Source organism: Geospiza fortis, unplaced genomic scaffold (genome assembly GCF_000277835.1).
Source record: "Geospiza fortis unplaced genomic scaffold, GeoFor_1.0 scaffold5, whole genome shotgun sequence".
In the NCBI taxonomy this organism is placed as follows: Eukaryota; Metazoa; Chordata; class Aves; order Passeriformes; family Thraupidae; genus Geospiza; species Geospiza fortis.
Window position 1 is genome coordinate 1,772,054 of NW_005054421.1, and position 21,698 is coordinate 1,793,751.

At 44.6% G+C, this 21,698-nt stretch overlaps 1 protein-coding gene across 1 annotated transcript; it reads right to left on the reverse strand.

Annotated features, from left to right (window-relative positions):
• Positions 1 to 14,273: 14,273 nt before the first annotated feature.
• On the reverse strand, positions 14,274 to 21,692 carry GORAB (golgin, RAB6 interacting). Its single transcript, XM_031061690.1, has 4 exons — positions 21,486 to 21,692; positions 19,994 to 20,098; positions 18,538 to 18,678; positions 14,274 to 15,983 (listed from the first exon to the last, which is right to left on the reverse strand). Exons 1-4 carry the CDS (start codon positions 21,557 to 21,559, stop codon positions 15,515 to 15,517), a joined length of 789 nt encoding a protein of 262 aa, XP_030917550.1. The 5' UTR covers positions 21,560 to 21,692; the 3' UTR covers positions 14,274 to 15,514.
• Between the last annotated feature and the right edge of the window lie 6 nt (positions 21,693 to 21,698).

The window sequence follows — 21,698 nt, forward strand, 5'->3', positions numbered from 1 at the left end:
GAATCTTTAAAGATTTTTCTGTTTCCTTCTTTCATTAAATCAAAACAAAAATTGGCAAAATGGACTTTTTCCTTTTCATCAAAGGCTGTTTTTTTTATGGAAAGAGAGTCACTTTCCTGCCCCTGGTACCATTTACTACATTCAAAGGGATTTAGGAACCATTGTACCATTTTCAGTAGTGGTTTAGGAACTGCATGGGACACTTGCATGACCTGCTTCATATCCATATTTGAGAGCTATCAGTAAATGTTAAGCAGTTAAATACCTTTTATCTCATCCTGAGGTCAATGAAAGACAAGTTTTCTACAATGTCTTGAAAATATGGCTCAAGTTTGGTTAAATTCCTTAAACCTAATATAATTTTCAGACTTACTGCTAATGCTACACTTTAACACCCATGAACATTACAGTTTTCAAATTCATCTATTTAAGCAAAAATATTTTCTGTTTCCTTCCAAGAACAAAAACACAGGAAGAAACTTTCAAATCAACTCCCCCAAGGAACATCTCTAAGGCCCCATTTAATTCAGAATTTTAAGAAGTTTCTTGGTTTCCCAAGTTTTTTTTTTGGTTCATGCTGACATTAGTTTAAGGGTGTTGGTTCAAAATGAAATCTCAAAACTTTTCATTAGAAAACAAAGCCAAAACCCTTGGACTTCTTTTTCTTCCTTTGCCAAAACAGTTCTTCAAGCTGATGTGAATTCCCAAACATTTTCAGCCAACCCAAAGCACAGCCTCTGGCAAATACATAATTTACCTAAAAAAAGAAGTTATTGTCCCGTTCTAAGAACAAGGATAAAATCCATCCGTGATTTTAAGTGCTCAGACCAAACAATGATGAAGTATTTGCCCTGATGATAGAAAAAAAAAAAGAAATAAATTTTGCTTATCACTTTCTAGATATATTTATACATTTCTGAAATTTATATACACGCACGGCCCTTTCCGTCCAACATGAATATTTTCAACACAGAAAAAGTAAAGAGAAGAGATTTAGTGCTGATTAGAACAAAAGTTGCACTGTACCTTACAGATTTCAGCATGTCTCATTAAAACTGGGCTTGAAATATACATATCCTTTAATAAATAAAGCTTAAGGTACATAAACACTGCAGCGGATATAAATTATTTTAACCAAAGTATGTAGGGAGAAAAAAAAATTACTGGAACACCATGATCCAGGGCATTTTACAGTAAATTGGACTTCATCAGCGGTTTTGCATTTTTATTTGATTTTGGAGTTCCTCCACTAAAGCTGTAAGTTTTGTAGAGTTTATTTCACACCTTGTAATTTAAAACGTTACACTCCATCGAAATTCCTCTCAAAAAAAGGACCCGAGTAATTAATGTCTTTGGGTTCAACGTTCATTATATCCCACTAGTGTGAAAATTCATAAAAATAAGACATGGGATTAGGAGCTTAACAGCCTCACACATTTGCAGAGCTGCTGCACTGGCAAATATTTCCCTGCCCTTCAGGAGCAGAGCGCTCTCCTGGCTGCTCTCATTTGTTTCACTGGATCATCCAAGTCATTAGAAAGTGCCTGGAAAAAAACTTCCATGTCTCACACTCGTATTTTTTTTCTTGGAAGCAGATAAATAACATGGGTCGAGGCCATTTCTTCCTGTGCTCTTCTCCTTTCTCCATTTGGTGTTTTCTTCATGTCGCGTTTTAACTCCTCATGGAGACAATGGGAATTTTGGCCACGTGGAGCCAGGGGACTCCAGATGCCCTTGGGAAGGAAGCACGAGCTGGGGTTTGATTGCAGAGAGCTGAATCGTTTCCTTTGTGCAAAGCCCTGGGTTCTCCTCCCTGGTTCCAGCAGCTCCAGGTTGAATCACAGGCTCCGTTTTGCCCTGGGCAGATCCATAGATACAGTGGGTGAATTTGTGCAGCAAACTGTAATTTTGACCAGAGTTTAATTTTGGAGGGACAGAAACCACTCACGAAATTGGGCTGAATTTGACAAGCACTCTCTCCCAAAAAACCAAACAAAACCAACAAGCCTAATACAGGAGGCTCTTTTTTAAACTTCAAAACATTTCATTCCAAAGTGTTTTCAAAGCAAAGGGGTTGACTTCATGTAGGTGTTTCTGAAATGAGCCTTTTGGAGGTTTTATTGAAAAACCCGACTTTAGGGAAAAAAATGAAATTCAACTCTAAAATGGAACATTGTGTTTCGGATCAAACACCATGTCCTAAGTTGACTCAGTATTTCTCGTTTATTTTATATATATATATAAAAATATATAATCCCCCTCCCCATTTCTTTTTTTTGGGACTGTTTTGGTTCAAAACAAACAGAATTGCTTCGTTCCCTGCTCCCCTCCCCCAGGTATCTGAATCTGGCACAAAGCATCCTTTATCCACCCAGGTCGCTGTTGTTCACCCCAGAACACGCTGGCCAGAAGCCCTAAGGAGCAGATCAGATCAGATCAGATCAGCCCGGCTCTCCCCGCAGCAAGAACTGCACAATTCTCTTCCAAACGGGCAATTCCCATTGTGCTGAGGTTCCTTCCACAGCCCAGCCTCTCATCACGGCTCCCTCTATGGCTGACAAGCAGAAATTCCAGCCCAGGATCCTCAGGACCAACCACATTCCAGAGAACCAAGCTGCCCAGTTTGGATTCGGAGGTGCTTTAATTGAGGGGAGGTGAAGTCTGCAACAGATCTGTTCTTGGGCAGAAATATCTGTGGAGATTGCTGCTTTCATGGCTGCACGTGGCTGTGCAAAGGAAAATCTTTGTCCAGGATGGATCAGCTATTGCATCTGTCCTGGAAATTAATTTGGAGACCCTGCAGCAGCATTTGAGTGCTTCACTGCTGGCTGATACATTGAATTTACCTTTCTGCCAAACACTTTTTGGCACAGTCACCAATCCAAGGAAGGGGTTTTCAGAAAATTCTCTAAAGAAGAAAAAGCATGCCAAAGGAAAGGCCCCTTAGATTTTACTCTGTACATTTTTGAGCAGTGCAATTAACTTTCAGCATCCTAACACAGGTTTGCACATTTTGCCCCATGAGCAGCACTTCTAACTCAGTGTAGTTAACACGCACTTTCAAAAAAATGAAAAATTACACATATTCTTTGAGTTTAAGGAAAGAAGCTCCTACTTCAAGCTTGATCTGGAGGCTCTGCTGAAGCCTCCCTTTGCTCTCAATCCCTAGAGAGCAGTTCTGCCCTCAGAGCAACCCATCTTTGCAGAAAAAGGGCAAAGGGATTCTAAGGAAACATCAGGGCTCCTCAGATGGGTGAAAACTGGGAGATCTCTCAGCAAAGTTATTCTCTGGTTCAATCAAAAAACCTGTCGTCATATGCTGGGGCTGGTGAAGGGGTGATAAAATCATTCAGCTTTGGGACACGAGCAGCTCTCTCAAATTTAAATCAGATGGAAATGGAGTCAATTTGTTTGGAGAAGTAGCTCAGCTCTCAGCAAAGATTATGACTCTTATCATTTTCCTGTAGCTGAAAATGGAGTGTGTTTCAGAGCAGTAAACAACCACCATGCTTTTCTTATGAACTTGTCTTGCATCATGGCCCTGTCCCCTCGTGAGGATAAAGCACCGGGAACACAGGGCTGGTTTTGGGGCAGCAGGCAGGGAATGAGAGCCTGGGATCAGAGCCTGGGATCAGAGCCTGGAATCAGAGCCTGGAATCAGATCCTTGCTTGCTCTGAGGATCTCTCCACAAGCTGACGCACAAGCACGGGGATGAGTCACAGATGGCTCGGGTGCTGTTGGAATCTCAGCAGATCTGAGGGAGTTTGGGATGCTTCCCACCACGAATTCTTCACTCCCTGCCTCACTGCAGAGCCTGCTGTGCACGTGCTGGAAGGGGTAACACGGAGAAAGGCCTGGGCCTTGGGAAGAGAAAAATCATTCTCCTCAAACACAGCTCATTGGGCAAGGAGAGCCAGGTTCCAGTGTGGCAGTGGAGTTTCCAGTTAGACCTTGGGTTCCACTCAGCTCTTGGGTTTCTGTGGTTAAGTGATCTCCAAGGTATCAGAAAGTCTCTTTTTTCTCCAGCCCCATGACAGAAGAAGTCGAGATTCGTCAGTTCTGCTTTTCAAGGTTGTTTATTTTCTCTGATCTGTTCCATTCTTTCTCTGATCTGCTGAGATCTGTCCAGCAGGTCGGGTTGTGGCACAGTCCCTGCCCTTGGGGTGGTGTTAACTTTTTATACTAAGAACTACATTTACTTTACAATAATTTTCCAATACCTATCACCTATGTTAGACAGTGTGTCTCTAAACCAATCCAAAAGTGTCACCATCTCAGCAGAAGATGGAGGACAACAGGAAGAAGAAGAAGGACAGGACACACCCAGATTCCTCCATCTTGCCTCTTGAACCTCAGTTCTAAATCCCCAAAATTCTACTTTTTCACTCTCTGATGAACTATCATTCTACTCAAACTCTTGTGGCTTGTAACTCCTCACACAAAGTTGGTAATTGTTTCCATGGGCTAAAATCAAAGGCACAGGTGTTTTTGACTCCATGCCAAGGTCTCTGAGCCCCTTGCCATGGTCTCAAGCCATCCAGAGCAGCCAGAGGAATGTCCTGGGTTCAGACATTCAGCTTCCACTGCTGAGAGACAGATTCTCCATCACTGCAGGAGGCAGGAACTATCACCAAAGGGGTACTGGGGACAAACAAAGGTGAGACTGAGACTCCATCCTCAGAAGGCATGAAAAGGCACTTTATTGTTAGAAATACACAGTTCTTATAAAAACAGTGGTGGCCCTAAGACCTGATTGGCCTTTAGGAATCTTCTCTCACCTATTGGTCAAGAAGGGACAACTCCTTCTTGTAAACATCTTTGACAAACAGAGATTGCCTGCCAGGTGCAGAGATTGAGATAATAATAGTTTAAGTTCTTTCTCTGAGCTTTCTCACAGGAAAATCCTGGGAGAGCTTAGAATGTGTGATTACCACAGCAGGAACTATCAGACAGTGACCACTCAGAACACACAGGGTGGACTTGGTTGTGGCTATGAGTTGGAGGATGTATTGAGATCCTTTCCAGTTCTGCCATTCCAGAACAGGAGATCACCCCAGCTACCCCTTAATCTTGCTTGGAAGGTACACCCTGAAAAGACACAGGCTACAGGACAAGTCCATGCACAGCAGCTGCTGAAGTAGCAGGGTAAGAAATAACAGTAATGCAGGAGCAGAGTCGTGGTTTTCAGGGAAACATCATAAGCATAACACATACCAGCACAGCTGGGCAGTACTGAGACAGAAAATTTTGTTTGAGGGTACCCAGGACGTGATTAAAACTGTTGTGATCCCATGCAGCAAAACACTGATGGAGTGTATACCACTCTGCCTGGTGCAATTAATCCTCTGAATTGTCACAGGGTAGCTGTGCTCCAACAGGATTTATGCCTGATGGGGTATAATGTGTCTTCCTGCAGTCAGTGTAAAATGTAAAGCCAATAAAAACACTGAATACCATGTTCTAGCTAATTCAACACAAAGAGGAGTGTGCACACACCTGACATGGAGCAGATTTGTCTTGTCAGGTGATTTTGCAATAAACAGCCTGTGTTACTGAGGTGGAATCCTAGCCCCATCTATTGTCCTCATGTTCCCTGCCTCAAGAAGCCTCCTGTCAGTTCCAAGCTCACGTGCAGCATTCAGGGACAGCAGTTCTGTTCTGACAGGTTATTCACCATGAGCCAAATCTGTCAGTGCAGCCTGCAGGGAACTCAGCAGAGAAGAATATTGATGTTTGCTTTGTCAAGCTTTGGGCTTAACACCAGAGAATCTCCTCATGCCTCTTGGCCTTGAGATAAAGGAAAGGTCTAGGGCTGCCACAGTCCCATCTCCTCAAGGCACTCTGATTATCAGCTGAAGGCTTGATTAAGCTGGACTAAATTTCCACAGAAGGAATGCCAACCCTTCCTTCCACAGAAACACATCCCAAATGCTCGGTCACTGGCACAAAAAATGAGTGACCACTCATTTTAGAGTTAGCTGGTCATTTCTACCACAGAAACGTCTCTGTCAGCATCTGCAAGTATTTAAAATTCTCAGGCTTTCTTGTTTTTATCTGCCTTCTGGGCTTTTTTGAGGCTTTATGTCAAATGGTGCTGAGTTTTCAACCTTTGCTCCACAGGGATGAGGCCATTGGGTGATCCACAGAGTGCAGAGCCGGACCCTAACCCTAAGCCTAAACCTAACCCTAAACCTAACCCTAAATCTAACCCTAACCCTAAAACTGGGGAGTTGTGATGCGAGCAGATACAGTATGGGGAGCAAATCACAGAAGAAGAGGGAAGACCTGGCTGTGAGGGGTTTAAAATGACCCTGAGAAAATCTATACATTGAAAGTTTGTAATATTGAAGGGGTGAAGAAGAAGGAAAATATTAGACAAGAGGAGGAGGAAGAGGAGAACTTCCTTTCTGTCTGCAGAGACCACCTGAGCAGGGAGTGGAGTGGAGGTGATACCTGAGCAGACACACTGGAGGACAGTGCAGCAGGTTTCTATCTGGGCTCTACCTGATCACCAAAACCACCCCACTTTAGGAAAACAAGGAGGCACAAATTTAGCAGAGGAGCTTGGGGAAGTACTGTCAGTATTGTCTTTAAAAGATGTGGCCCTGACAGGAAGTTTGGCATCTTTTCTTCCTGACATAGGTGAGAAAAGCAGACAGAAGAAACCCAAAGAAATGTCAGCTGTTCTTCAGGTCCAGAGCAGAAGCAGGAATCTACAAGGCCAAGCAGGACTGAGAAACAAAAGCTCAAAGTTGCACCAGCTCTGTATCAGTTGGTGCTGTGAGGGAAGCCAAATTTCTACCTTGCATGGATTCCCTGTGCTCTGGTGTGCAGCTGAGCCCTGGCCGTCCACAGGGTGGATGTTTTAGTGCCTGGCTCTTTTTAACTGGCACATGTTAAGAGCTTTGAATTAACAGGTGCATAAAAACTGTCAAAAAACACTTAGCTCTCAAGACAGTCTGTCGGTTGTATTAAAAATATGGTTTTATGTAACCACATTCTCTCAACACTTGCTGGGTATTACGGCATGGGAAAGTCACTCGCCCTTTCCAAATGAAAGCAGAGATGTTTAAACTCTCCTGCAGGAAAAAAAAAAAAAAGAAAAAAAAGAAAGAAAATGAGAAAGACTACAGCTCCTCTGATCTTGCCAAGGATTTGCTCCTGTTTTAAACACTAAAGGTCGATTTCTTGCAGCAGAACAGGACCGGCCTAAAGCTCCAGACTAGGGGCAAGCACCCCAGCAGGTCAAAAGGCCAGTGTCTTGCAGGCTTAGTGAGGTGGAAATGAGGGGTTTTTGACAACTGGATGGGAAGATGTCTCTCTTGCTGACTGAGGAGGTGGTATTTACTGTAAGCCTGGCCTGGATTTAAAAAAAACACCCGGGGTTTGGAGCTAGGAAAAAAAGCCAAACTATTTGTGCCCACATTTCAGAAGAGGTTTAGAAATAGTTTTAGTTCTCAGTCTTCCCTCAGTCATGAATCCAGAACATCTGGGATCCCAGAAACAAAAGCATCAGGTTTCCAGAGTGGAAAGAGCTCTAAGACACAGGTCCAGAAGAATTTTTAAAACTCTTGAAAGCATTTCTGAAATCCGTTCCCTTTCAAATATGTGGCAAACACATTAAAGTGGGCTTTGGATTAGTTTTACTGCCTCTTGATAAAAGCCATTCACACCTTTGATGTGTGTGAGGATAGCAGCCATCCCAAATGCCTCCACCAGGAAGTCTCCTTCAGCCCGAATGCCCAGCTGGGTTATGATTTGTCACCTCCCCAGAGGTGACCAGCTCAAACCAGCCACCTCTGGGGTTACAGACACAGTAGGTGAAAGCAAAGATTTCTGAGTGTTTAGGGTGTAATGGTGAACATGGATACCCCCAAAGCTGGGAGAAGTGGGAAGAACAGCAGGGATGTGGGCTTCTAAAACTGGCTGTGAGTTTAATCCTCCTGAGTTTTAGTTCTATGAATTAAAGCATCTCCAGTACCACTCTGTGCTCCCCCATCTCCTGGTGGCTCTGGGGAGCCCTGGTTGTTTGCCTGGCCTGGAGGACAGATGGGTCCATGAAGTTTCTTGGCAATTGCTGGAAGTAGAAACTGTCTGAAAGACAGAAGGAGAAAAGAAAACCAGTGGCTTGGAAGGGTGGAAGCAATGAAAGGCTCCAGTGTGGCAGGCAGCTGGGGCAGAGGAGACTGAGTAGTCCTTGAAAAGAAAATTGTGACTCCCTTCTCTGAAAAGCAGATAGAACTTTGTTAATGTTGAGTCCAGAAGGAGCACAGAAAGAGAACCATGAGGGCCCAAATGCAACTTGCCAGGCCAAGGAAAGTATTTTCCAACAGCTTCTCAAGTTCTGCCAGCAAAAGCATCATCCCTGAGAGACTCACAGGGGGACTGTCACTGACAGTCCCAGATACTGTGCAGGAGTGGAGCCTGCCTGCTTGGCAGTGCTGTTTTCCTGCAGAACTGGTTCATGTCAGTGAGACTGATGAACACTCCACAGTAGTTAAGGGATGCAGTGGGATGTCATGGAGAAAAGTCCACTGCTAAATATTTTGATTTGAGGAATGAAGAAAAGAAAACAACTGGCATTTTAGCAGATGGGGGGAAAAAGAGATCTGGAAGCAAGAAGAAGATCCTGCAGAGAATGAGGCATGACTTTTTAAAACAGCTGCAGGATGTTCTTCTTGGAGGCTCAGAGAAGCACGTTAGGAAAACCCTGGAATGGACCTGGTTCTTCATGAGCACATCCTCACGCCAAAGAGAATCATCTTCTCCATGGAGCAAACCACCAAAATGTGGGAGCAGCTGCAGCTCACACAACAGCCAAGCCAGAGACACAACCTCTAGGAGACCATCAGCACCACAGACAATGAAAAATGCACCCTCAGCAACCAGAGTCATCACCTAAACAGCTACAGAACTATTTAGGATGTGATGCGGGTTTGGGGTGATGCTCAGAAACCTACTCCAGATGCAAACTGGGAAACTTTGAAGAAAATGATGTCTGAATTGGATTAACCCCTCCTTGGGACAGGGACAGTGTCTGTCCACACTGGAATGGGCAAAGTGACTTAAGCCTGCAAAGGCAGAGCTGTACCCAGCTCGTGTGCCCAAGGCAGCGAGTGTACTCAGCAGAGATTTTGGCAGGGGCTCACAGCATGGCTCTGCCAGGGGTTTGCTGCCCAAGCTAACAATCCAAGGGACAGCCACTTTGTGACTCTTAAATGGAGTCAACAAACACTTCTAGTGAAGTATCCTTGATGGGCTGATGGCTCATGACCTCCTAGGGCAGTGGCAGTACAAAGGGCTTCCCTCCCACATGGACAAAGGGAGCAAAGTAACACAGCTTGCTGAGCCACCATCTGCAGGATACCCAGCTCCTACCTGGGAAGGAGCCACAGCAGCAGGGAGTTGCTGGTACCTGCTGCCTAGGAATGACTCCCAGAGCTCTCCATCCCTTCACTGCTCCTTGGAGGCAGTGGCCAAGAAGGTCAGCTGCCCTTTAGCTGCATGGCAGGCAGCTGAAGGGCTCCTGTTTCTCTTGTTGCTGGATTTAGGAGTGCAGAGCAGCCACAGCCTCACTCAGTGAGGCAGCCATCACCAGCCAGGCATCATTGCCTAGGAGAACCACTCCATAGTTCATGGAGTGACCCTGTGCTTTGCTCTACTCCTCCTTTACTGGCTCCATGAAGGAGGAAGCTGTGGAGGTGAAACAACTCAGTGGGGTCTCCTTCAGGACACTTAGGGACTAATGCAGGAGCAACACAAGGTCAGCAATTGTGCATTCAGAGCTGCTCCTGCTGCGTCTCCTTGTCTGCAGCTGTTCCATTACAAACCCATCACAGTATTTGAGGGCTCCCAAGGCACAGCAAGTTCAGAGCAATGCCTTCCCAGGCTGAGATTTGGGGCTCAATTTGGCCCTGCATAATCAAGAAACACCAGCAAACCAGAACAAAGACCAATTACTGCAGAGAAAAATGTCAGACAGACATTTGAAGAGTGGGATTCAGCCCTGATAGCATGGACATGAGAGGACCACATCAGTCATGTTCATGATACATCACCAGCCTTTACCAACTGCTCGAGTAAAGAAACCTTGTCTGGCAAAGTTAAAAAGGCCCATCACTCAGGGATTTATTTGTGACTCATGTTTCACTTTTATTACCCACAAAGCATTTTTTGGGTGTTTTTGTCTTACTTGGCTCCAGCCCTTGAAAGCTGAGTGAGGGAGGGCCCATGCATGGTCTGGGTGAAGTGACTCTGTTCCTTCACTCTGCCACATCCCTCCCAATTCTGAACAATGTAAGAGACTGAAGGGGTATCTCCAACACTGCAGCTTTCCCTTGGGATGGTTTTTATCCACTTCAATGGCATCACAAATCCTGCAATGGGTGTCGTTCTTTGCTGTGAGGAAGCTCCAAGCTTTTCTCTTGCTGCCTGCAGAAATGGATCCCAAGGCTCCACCAGAGCACTGGGCTGAACTGGGTACAGGGCAACCTATCCCATCCCAAATTTCCATCAGTCTCCAGAAAACAGCATGTGGCAGAGCCAAGGAAAAAGCTCCTGGGAAAGGAGTCTTGTGTTCCATTACCCAGCTCTAGAGCTGCAGCCCCACATGTGCTTTCCAGTCCCAGATATCACATCCCTGCTGCTGCTGGACTTTCTGCCCTCCTGTCACCACCCAGCACTGCCTATGCAATAGGACACCCTTCCCAGCCCCTGAAGGATGGTGTGGCTTGGAGTGCTGAGACTGTTGAATCCCTGCCACTCATAAGAGGTGTTTTACTTTCTTGCCTAAGAGCAATTTCTCCCAGTTCTCCCCTCCTGCACTCGTGTGCCAGGTGTGAAAACCAGCTCAGACATCAAAACCCACTGCTCAGCAGTGGCAGCATGGAAAAATAAAATCACTGGCTGATCAGCCAAACAAGCAGGTGGGAGTGGTAAGGACAGAGGCAGGAGAGACAAGGTACTAAACCTGCCCAGTGCTCCCAAGTGCCTCGTTAGACTGATTTATGTTTAGCTAATTGAGAAAATGACCCTAACTACACAATCCAGGCCCTAATTCAGAAAGGCTCAGGCTTTTTAGTGTCTCTACCTGAGCCTTAAGAGGCATGATTTAAACCCTGTAACTAACAGGCTGCCAAAGGCAGGGATTTGAAGGATCTGATGTCCTATCATGCCGAGGGGGTGAGGCTTGGCTCGCTTCTCTTGTTACTTGGTCTTTCCCCACTGCCGTCCGAGTTCTCTGCTGGGACATAAATCAGGGAAACCATGAAGGAAACCATGAAGGAAACCAGTCTTGTGCCCCATCAAAGCAGCCAACACTGGCTTTAATGGGACCATGCAGACCAGCCTAAATAGGGCACTTAACAAGCATGTGGTTTCTATAATACCAGCCCACGTCCCTGCACCCTGTTTGCACTGCCACTGGCAAAAACCTTTGTCCATTGCATGCCACACCTGCTGATATCCATGGAATTAGGAAAGGGATTGTGATATAACACCATATAAATGCTGAACGTAGCATTTCTGGGATGGATCAGGCCTGTAGAAAAATTTTAGCTCTCTCAGCAACTGCATGAAGCCTTGTACACAGCTATGTGTGTACAGGAATGTGCAGGAGAGGAGCACAGGTACCCAAGACACTGTTACACAGAACCCCACTCAGGTACCAGCCTTGGTCCTGGACGTGCAGATGCTCCAAGATCCCACACAAGGTGCACCTGGTGAAGTTCCAGGCCTCAGGTGTGGGTGTTTAATCCTAACTTGAACCTTGACAGAAGGGAGTTAGGAACAGTAAATGTTGAAGTCCTACTGTCCTAAGCAGAAAATACAAACTAGGGAGGAAAGGAAAAGGAAAAGGAAAAGGAAAAGGAAAAGGAAAAGGAAAAGGAAAAGGAAGAAAGAAGGAAGGAAGGAATTCCCAACAAAGGAAGGAATTCAACAGTGCTCTGCCCCTTTCTTGGGCTCCAGAACTTCCCCAGAGGTTAAGCTGCCACAAGCATCCCTCTCTAGCATGTTCCTAATGCAGCTGATCAGGTAACACAGTACCCCCCACCACTAGGCCAGTCTCTACATTTCTCTCTTACTAATCTTTCCTCATTCAGTTCAGATGGGATCCAGGCCCAAAGGAAGACTCCACTGCATCACAGAATGTATTAGGAAGGAAAATGGCTGATGGAGAACCTGAGTCCCTCCCCAGAAAGCTCCCCTATGCTCAAAGCTCTCGAGAGCCCAGCTTCATCTGGCTGGACACACAATCAGATTGGGGGTTGTCCAAGTGTTTTACACCATGCTCTACACATCCATGGGAACCCCAGGCTGAGTCATGACCATCTGTGCTCATTTAAACATTTCTTGACAGAGGAAGGAGTGCTAATCCTGACATCCTGGCCAAAATGCAACATGGATAATTATACTGTGCTCTGTAACTTTCTCAGTGGTGTACATTGGTGTTTCCCAGTTCTTCCCATAATGGCAATGTGATGATCCAACACAGGAATGGCCACGTTGCCAGAGGAGAGTCCCCTGTGCCAAGCCCTGCAGTGTTACTGTCAGACATCACACATCTCCATTTTCCCTGCCATGGGTGTCCAACCCCAGCCCACTTCACACTCAGACTTTTACCTCTACCTGTGCAAGAGGTGCTCACTAAAAATCTGCCCACTCATTCCTGAGCTGTGCTGAGCTTTACACTTTTCTGAAGAGACACAAAAGGTGACAGCACACCTGCCCTCAGTGCACACCTGGGGCAGCAGGACAAACGTTGTAACATCAGCTGCTACAAAGGTAGAAATGGATTTGCTTCAAGAGTCTCAATTCCAAGAGTTTTCCTTCAAGGAGAAACAAGAAAAAAAAAAAAAAAACCAAGCCTTTTGTTGCACCAAAATCATCTCCTGGCATTTCTGACCAGCACACATGTTGTTACAATTAGGACTGGACTCCTTGGCTCCGGCACAGGGGGAATTTTAAACCGGCACACTGGCACCCATCAAAACATTTGTGAACTTCCAAAGTGGAACTGACACCATGGTAGTGGTTTATATCACACGTCAGAGAAAGGCTTCACAGCTGAGATCAAACAAATTAACTCTTCAGCTCCCTGTCCAGCCAAAGCAGCCTGATGCTGGGCTGCTGTTGTTACTCCATGTGGCTGTTCCACGTGGCTTCCAGCCAGCCCACTTCACTTTGCTGGCTCAGAAGTTAAAGACAAAGAGAACTGGCCACAACTTCAACAAGAGACTTGTAAGAGAACAGAAACTGCTGATTTTAACAGCATCTTCCCTCTCAGGTAGAAACAGCACCAGCACTATCAGAATGGTACACAAGAATGGTTCAGACTTAAAACAGTTTTGTTGCATATAAACTTATTCCCTTTCAGGAAACTCATAACCTTAAGCAGTTGTCAAACAATCTTTGGACTTGGAATTTTTTGGAACACCATTTTCAGAGTTTGAACAATAATCTTACCTGTGACAACAAGGTGCAGAAATATTCTAACCACAATTTAGCCTACCAGAGAACCATAAATTATATGCAAAATGGTGTCTGTGTGATTTCTGTAAATACCATTTGCAAATTCAACTCTTCTGTCAGAAGCTCTTCTGTGTGTCCCCGACGAGCTGAACACAACTGTAATGAGGAACAGACCTATCCTCTAGGCCTTTGAATCTCTTGAGGAACAACAGGGGACAGCTGCAGAGGATGGAAACAGGAATGGTACAATTAAATTATTGCTGCACTTACTGGTATCCCATGCTGAAAACCATCAGCGGGTCACTACAAGGTGTCCTGCAACAGCAGACACAGCAAAGGAAGTAATTTAAAATTTTCTCACAACACTATCAAATCTCTGCTTTTAGGTCAGGTTTTCCAGCAAAATGACAGGGAAGGCAGTGTACCAGCAACAGAGCAATACTTCATATGTGTTTCTATACTACTTTGGAGTTAGATTCTAACTCCAATTAGCCCAAATTATGAGTGGCTGCTCTAGGAGACGTATTTATCCCTCTTTCTCCTGTGTATGGCAGGCACCAGGAGAGATTTTCCACCGTTGCCCTGAGCCAGTTAGTTGAAAAGATTCCAGCCAAGCTGTATCCTGCCATGTCTTTACTTCATGCATTTCCATATTTTGGAACAGCCTTTTTTAAGGTTTTATTTTCACCCAGCGGAAAGCTGCCAAAGGACGTATCTGATTCTACCATTTATCATCTCCTGTGGAAAATCAGGCTTGGATCCCTGTATTAGGCTCAGATATCACAACTGAAAGTAAACACACTGCGTACAAGATGCACTGATTTATTAATAGAATAAAACTGAAATGTAGTGACATGTTTTTCCACTGTTCAAGCCATAGAGACAATCACTGTCCCATTTATAGACTCGGTGGCGTCATTCAGCAACTCATTCATAAACTCACACCCAGCACGTCCAGGTCAGGTATTCCAGGAACCATTCCCACACTTCCCTAGTATCAAGAGGTTAACTGTGAGTGCAGAGTTTGCAGCTGCAATCAGTCTATGGGAGATTTTCCTAAGTTCTCTTTTAATTCCTGAGGCTTTCTCCACCTGGAATAGCTTTTTAAAGCCTTTCAACAGCAATAGAGCAAATCAGCTGAACTTCTTTGGGGTACTAACCTGCTCTTCAGGCAGGAAAATGCATTAAATGTTCTACAAAAATAGGTTTATTTCCAATATACTGTGGGGATTATTCATTACAAAATGAATTATTGGCTAATTATTGGCACTTTGAGACAACTACAACAGAGAAAAATCTCTGCAATGGAACAGCTTTAAATGTAACACACTCTCTTTTGTGTGTTTCTACTTCTACATTCTGCAATGTCTTAAACTGTAACCCATCCTTTTTGTTAAGCCCTAGCAGCTGTGATTTCATAGCTAATAGTGTTATCAAGGTACAGTTTCATGATTCAGCACTGTCTGAAAGGAAGTGATAAATACGAGATATTACAACTGACTTTGCAGTTTGCCTCAATATGCAAATTTCCCTTAAATCAGGAAAGAGCAACCCCTAGGAAGGCAATTAATGTAAGCACTTGGGTTTGACAGCAGGAGAAACCGTTGGAAACTAATCCCTTATGGATACAAAGGAAGGCAAACATCCTATTGCAGTTGTCAGAATGTGCTCTGAAGGAAATCCAGGTTTCTCCTGTAGGTATCTTTCTCTTGCCCACTGCTCAGAACAGGCATCCTTGAGTATCAAAAAGCTGAAAAGCTTTGGACAAACCCTACTGTTCACTTCCAATTGTCCTGTTTCAGGAAGGTACAAAAGCCCATAAAGAACTGGGCAGTAGAACATGAACATACAGCAGAATGATGACAGATGATGAACCCCAAATGCGTCTTGTGGGAAGAAAAGCGCCTTTAAAATTTGGAAACAATAAAAAGGAAAAGAGAAATGAAGTGCATATTACTGGCACTGCTGAAGCCCAGATACAACATACAGCCACAAGCCTGCAGAGAGTACATCCACAACCACTGGCTAATCTGCACCCAGCAGTCATGTGGCAGAACAAGCTGGGGAGCTTCCTGAAGTCACATTTACTGCCTGAGTTTGGCTGTCCACGTTGGAGAGGGATTTGGTCCTGGGGTTTTGAGACTGTTCAGAAACTGCAGGAGAAGCAGCAGCAGCAGCATGGTCAACCTGCTGGCTCTCCTGCCCCACACCACTGGGAGCAGGGCTCTCCTGGGCTGTCCCAGCATGGCTGTGAGCCTGGTTGGATTGTCTCCCTGCTTCTGCCTCCTGCTGCTGCAGCATCTGTTCCACCTCGATCTCCAGCTCCAGATTTTCCTCATCTGCCTCCACGTCCAGCTGCTGCATTAACTCCTGCAGCTTCCTGGCCTTGCGGAGCTCGTTCTGCTGGATGATGGTGCACAGGTGCTCTGTCAGGTGCTCCTTGAGCTCTGTCTTGTGCTGCAGCTCCAGCTTGGCCGCCACGTACTCGGACTCGGCCTTGTCGTAGCGCTTCCTGCAAAACCAGCAGCAGCATTTCTGGAGGGTTAATTCTCACTGCACCTCACACTCTGACACAGGCACTGGTACTTTAAGAAGGCCTGGAATGCAACGTGCTCTGCAATGCATTGTGCCAGCTGTTTGTGACACGCTGCCGCATTAGCAAGAGGGAAGAAAATAAGAATGAATTGATCGAAACTTCTCTGGACACTGGGGGCTCTGCTGTTGTGTACTCCAAGAGTTAACTTGCTCAGATTGCATCTCAAACACCCATTTTTACTGCTGTTAGCAGAGATGCATCCCTGGCAGCAGAAAGAACCCATCAGAAATGGCAGTGTTTTCACACTTCTAATGAACTGAAACACCCCAGAGCAGGCGGGTGTTTTTCTAACCCAACCACCCCCCACAGATACAGATGCTCCATGGAGCACGTTGACATTTGGATCATGTGCTTTTCTGGCCACCCATAGCCATGTTCACAAAATCAAGGGCAGCACAGACTGACACAGCACGTGACATCAACACAGATGTAGAATTTTATTGCGAGCATCCGTCCCGACACTCACCTCCTGCCAATTTGCACTTGCTGTCATGACAAATACAGCAAAAAGGGAATTTTCCAAGTATTTATTGAGTTAACAGACAGAATATCTAGCACTTTAATGGCTGGTGTCCACACTAAGGATGCATCTTTCACTACATCAGTGAACCTGTGTAATAGTTCTAATTAAAAGATAGATGCAATCTTGCTCATCAGGAAAGGGACACAAAAAGGCTTTTGCAGCCTCACAGAGCACTCACAAAACCAGTATTAGTAAGGTGGTTGAATAAAGAATCCAGCTCTTTTATAAAATCAGATTCCAGTATCTGCTTAAGCACAGCAGCAGAAAGATGGGAGAGGTCCTTTGCTTAGTGAAACAGAAGTAAATAAGATACAGAAAAACCTTCCCAAGTATCTTCTTTTATGTAACAATCACATGACTTTTACCCAGCTGTAAAGGCTATGTCTGCAGTGGGCAGAAGATACCCACTTATGTTTCCCCCTCAAGAAAGTCAAGATTTCTCTGGGTCAGATACCTGAAGTGGCAAAACCAATGCTATGCTGGAAACATCTGCACAGCTAAACCTTTGGGCTGAACTCCTACCTATTAGTCACATTGTATTTACAAAAATTCTATTCCACAGCAATTGTCAAATGCTGCTAACTAGGTATGTGCCCAGGACTATTTAATATTACACTTTTTGACTCACGGAAATGCTTTGTGTTTTAACCTTAGAACACAAGGCAAATAATAATAAGCTGCTTTAAAAGACTCCACTTAAAAGTAAATTGGCTTTGGCTCATAAGAACTACAACACTGGAAGTATCTACCTCACATTGCCAAATCCCTCCCTCAAGAAAACACCTACTAAATTAATGCAAGTCATTAAGATTTTGGTGAAGTTTACCTACTTGTCCTATTAGCATCTCCTTTTGCTATTGTCATTAAAAACTGCTTTCCTAATGTCAAATCTCCTTTTGCTATTGTCATTAAAAACTGCTTTCCTAATGTCAAGAGCTGCTTGTGCTCTTTAGGCAGTAAACATTTCAAATAGATATATTATTACAAAACTTGGGTAAGAAGATTTCAGGAGCATTTAATGTTTTTAGAAACCAGATGAAACCTAAAATCCATTGAAATGTTTTTCCTCTTGAGGACATGAAATTCTGGTTCACATGCTATCAGCTACGCTAACTACAGTTAATCTTAGACATTTCAAATGATAATTACACCAAAGATCTCTTAATTATTTTAGCTACCACTGCTATTTTTTTCAAGACTAATTACCAGCTTTATTGGCCTGTGGTCAGAATTGGTATGGCAGAAGTCAGAAGGAGAAATGAGCATTTAGCACATTGAATGGTGAACCAAAAACCGCGAGTGAACATTTCTGCTTTATGAAGCGGCTGCACAAACGTGCTGCTGTTTATCTACTGATCTCGTGGTTTACCCACAGCTAATGGGGTGCTCCCATGCATTTCTTGCCTTTAAGGAACTCATCACACCCACAATGATTAAAGGCACATTGTGAAGGGTTAAAAGCTTCCCTCTTCCTTCAATTTTTGGTCCTAGTTGCAAAAATGCTTCAGCAGGATTATATATTTTAAGCTTAATTGGTCCCATTGATTCCAGCAGGACCAGAGCTGTCATGAACAAGCAAATTTCCCTGAACAGGATTTTCATTTCAGGACTTTTCAGGAAAAACCTCTTTTCCCCTGAGACAAAATAAACAACCTTGAAACAATAAAGCAGGGCTTATGGACAACTGCACACTTAAAGCAGGACCTGTGTCTTGTGACAGCAGTCTCCAGTCAGAAAACCTGCTTCATTTCCCAGATTCCAAGGGAAAAATTAGGAAATAAAAAGCATACTTTTACTTCCAGATCTGAAAGCCCCCCAGACTGTGACAGCTTCAGCTACAGGTTATGAGAGTGACAGGACTTCATTAGTGCTCCAGTGAGAGGAAGCAGCATTTTCCCCTCCCCTCAGGCAGGGCTGCTCCCTGTCCCCCTCCCCGGGTGCACTCACCGGGCATAGGAGTATTCCAGGCTGGCCTGGTCGATGCGGTTCCTCAGGATGCCGATGTCAGCAGACACCATCTCATCCAGAGCCTGCAGCTCCTTCTGAATCCTCTTCAGCTTCACTGTTTCAGCCTGGGTTCTTTTGGATCTGCAAAAGGAAGATGATTTTTTTGTTGTTGTTGTTTGAATTTCCTTTTCAAGCCTCTCTTCTTGACATACTGGGCCCCATTTCCCTTGCAGAGCAAGTGACCTCTGTAGGACCTATTCAGAAGGTTTCTCCTTTATGGTGTAGGGCTTTTGATCTTTTTTAGCATCCACAGGGATCTAAAATGCCTGCTATTAAAGGACTAGGGCAAAATTATGTAATGACTATAATCAAAGTGCCTAAAATGGATTGTGTTTCTTCACTGTGGAAACACACAAGAAGCTGCTGTATCTAAGTAGTTCTCAGTGTAAGGAAACAGGAAATGGCTTGGGGGGAAGTGAGAGGGGGAAGGGTTTTTAGTCCTGCAAATATCCCCTTTCAAAGGAGCCCAGTTAGTAGGGGCCAAAAAGTCACCTAACCTAAGCTTGATTTCCATTTTGTAAAATCATTCCCAAAAGGCCCAGCCAAATCCCAATGAAGTGAATGGAAAGTTTTACATTAAACACAAAGGATTTCAATCAAGCCTTCTGTAACCTTTTTCAACTAGGCCATTCATTCCTAAGTCCTGAAAATGAAATGTTACTAAGGGCAACAAGCTTTGATGGATTTCACTCCCAAGCCAGCCAAGTGACTTTCCACAAGGTTTTACACCACCTCACTTTGCCATCATTCATCACCACCAGCAAAATGGTGCTTCTCAGCCAAAACCTTCACATCACTGTGCCTGATCCAGTGTGATCAGCTGTTCCTACATCCTTCCCTACAAACTTTGCCTTCCCTGGAGTCCTAAACTCCCTCAGTGCCATAAAGCCTGGTCCCCTGAAGAGCAAGAGCTAACAACTGTGAGAATATGTGTAATTTTATAATTTCTAGTCACCCAGTGGTAAAACAGTACCTTCTCAAAGCTGGTCATCTCCTTTTTTTAACATTTTCACACACTAATGAGCCAAAAGTCCAAACAGAAATAGCTTCTTCTCACAGGTTACAAATCAAATAAACTTCCCTTACATCCAGCAAAAACAGATCAGGACCAGAATATGGACAAGCATCTGAGCATCCCAACCTTCCAAACATGACCTCACTAACAAATTTAAGGACTTCAGCTACTCCTCCAGTTGTGTAATCATCTGTGCACAGAGCTGCAGCTTGGGAAGTGTGAAAAGCTTAGTCACAACTTCTTAGCCAGCACTTGTCACCCAAGGGAAACGTCCATCACAGCTGCTCACAGAGCACAGAGAAGAGGAAAAAGTGAAATTTAATTCAAGATATGAAACTGGTTGCAGATGAAGAGCCAGCCCCTGCCCAGGCTCAGCCCCACCTCTCAGCAATGGCTCTGGCCAGCAGTGCCTTCTTGCGTTTATTCTTCTCCTCTATCAGCCGCTGCTCCTGCTGCAGGATCTCCCACCGCGATTTCTCCTGCCTGCTCAAGGACAAGAACATCAAAATCAACAGAAAGTTCATTTCTCTCCCTGCTGCCCACATTGCAACACAAATATTCGCTGTCATATATTCTGGAGCAAGCTCTTAAAAAAATAGAAGGAACAATAAACAGGATTTGGTTCTGAGGAAAGAAGAATCATCTGCGAGAAGCTGTTCGGACCAATAAAACATTTCCAGATGAAATCTGCTGATCAAAACTAAAATCTGCATAACCAAATAGGCTGCATGGAGAGCTTTGCCAGAATTTTTCATGTAAAGGATGTGCTTCCTTACCAGGTAGAAGCAGTTTCAAGTTTCTTACTGGCTGCTGTCACCATCTGTTCAGTCTGCCAACACAGCCTCTTTTTTGGAAATGTTTTTCCCATAAAAATTCTTAATGTTTCTAAAAATTCTTAATAATTCTAATTCCCATAAAAATTCCCCAAAAAAGATTCTTTCCCAGGTCTGCTTTACAGTACAGCTCCCAAATAATTAAATGGATGCAAATGAAAGGCTGGTACGAGTTGTAATGAAAACAAGCAGCAGAGAAGAACAAGAATTTGTTTTTGCCACCAGTGAAAGACTGATACAGTTTCTATTTCCTAGGCTACATCTCCTAAGAAATACAACCATCCCAAAGATGGAAGGCCAGGTGTCAGTGAGGGGGCACAACTTGTGGCAGGATTTAGGAGAAACAAAGAACTGTTTGCTGCTTTCCACCCCACTATGTGTTTCATGTCCTCACTCAAGGAGCCTGAACTTAAAAATACCCAAATAGCTGAGCTACTAACAAACATTTCTGCACATCTTCTCTTCAGATTTGTCCTCATCCCCCTATTCCTAAGACCTCACATACAGAAATACTTTTAGCAAGATTTAAATTCAAGCATCCAGACTGAGAAGAATCCAGCAGATTCAGGAGATGACTGCTGCAGCTAAATTCCATTTACTTTCACCAGTGTGAAAAAATTCTCAGCAAAGCTCCAGCTGTTTTCTCCCCAGACAAGCAGTGCCTGTGTTTTTCCCACCACGAAAATGAGATGAACAGCCAGTCCTACTGGTGAGGAGCAATTTGAGTTCTCAAAGTGCTGCTGGCCTGCTGCAGGGAGTGCAGGCAGGTGATGCCAGCCTGGAGCTGGGCAGGGAAATCACAGGCAGCACAACCAGCAGCCTCCTTAGGCCCATCTCTGCAAAACAGAACCTCCTGCATCCTTCTGAGTTTAGAATCTTAGAGAAGCCACTGGTGCTTCTCCACAGAGATGCTGCCTTGTAGAAAATTGAATTATTTTATCTCTCAGGCCTTCCTATCAGACACACAAAAGCTGACTTCACAACCAAAGAACGAATCAATAGAGAATAACAAACCCCACCCCTTGATTTTACCGACTTACTAACAATTCCACTTTCTTTCTCTCCACCTGGCTGCTGGGCTTTGCAGGGCGGGGCTGGGCGCTGTCACTGCCATTACAACTCTCTGCCGCTGTCCCTCCCTCCTGCTGCTCCCGGCTGTCCCTTTGCCTCTCGTCCCCAGGAGCTGGCCCGGGCTGCTGGGGGTCACCAGGTTTGGCTTGTGGAGCAGAGAGCAGCTGCTCTGGAGTGACAGA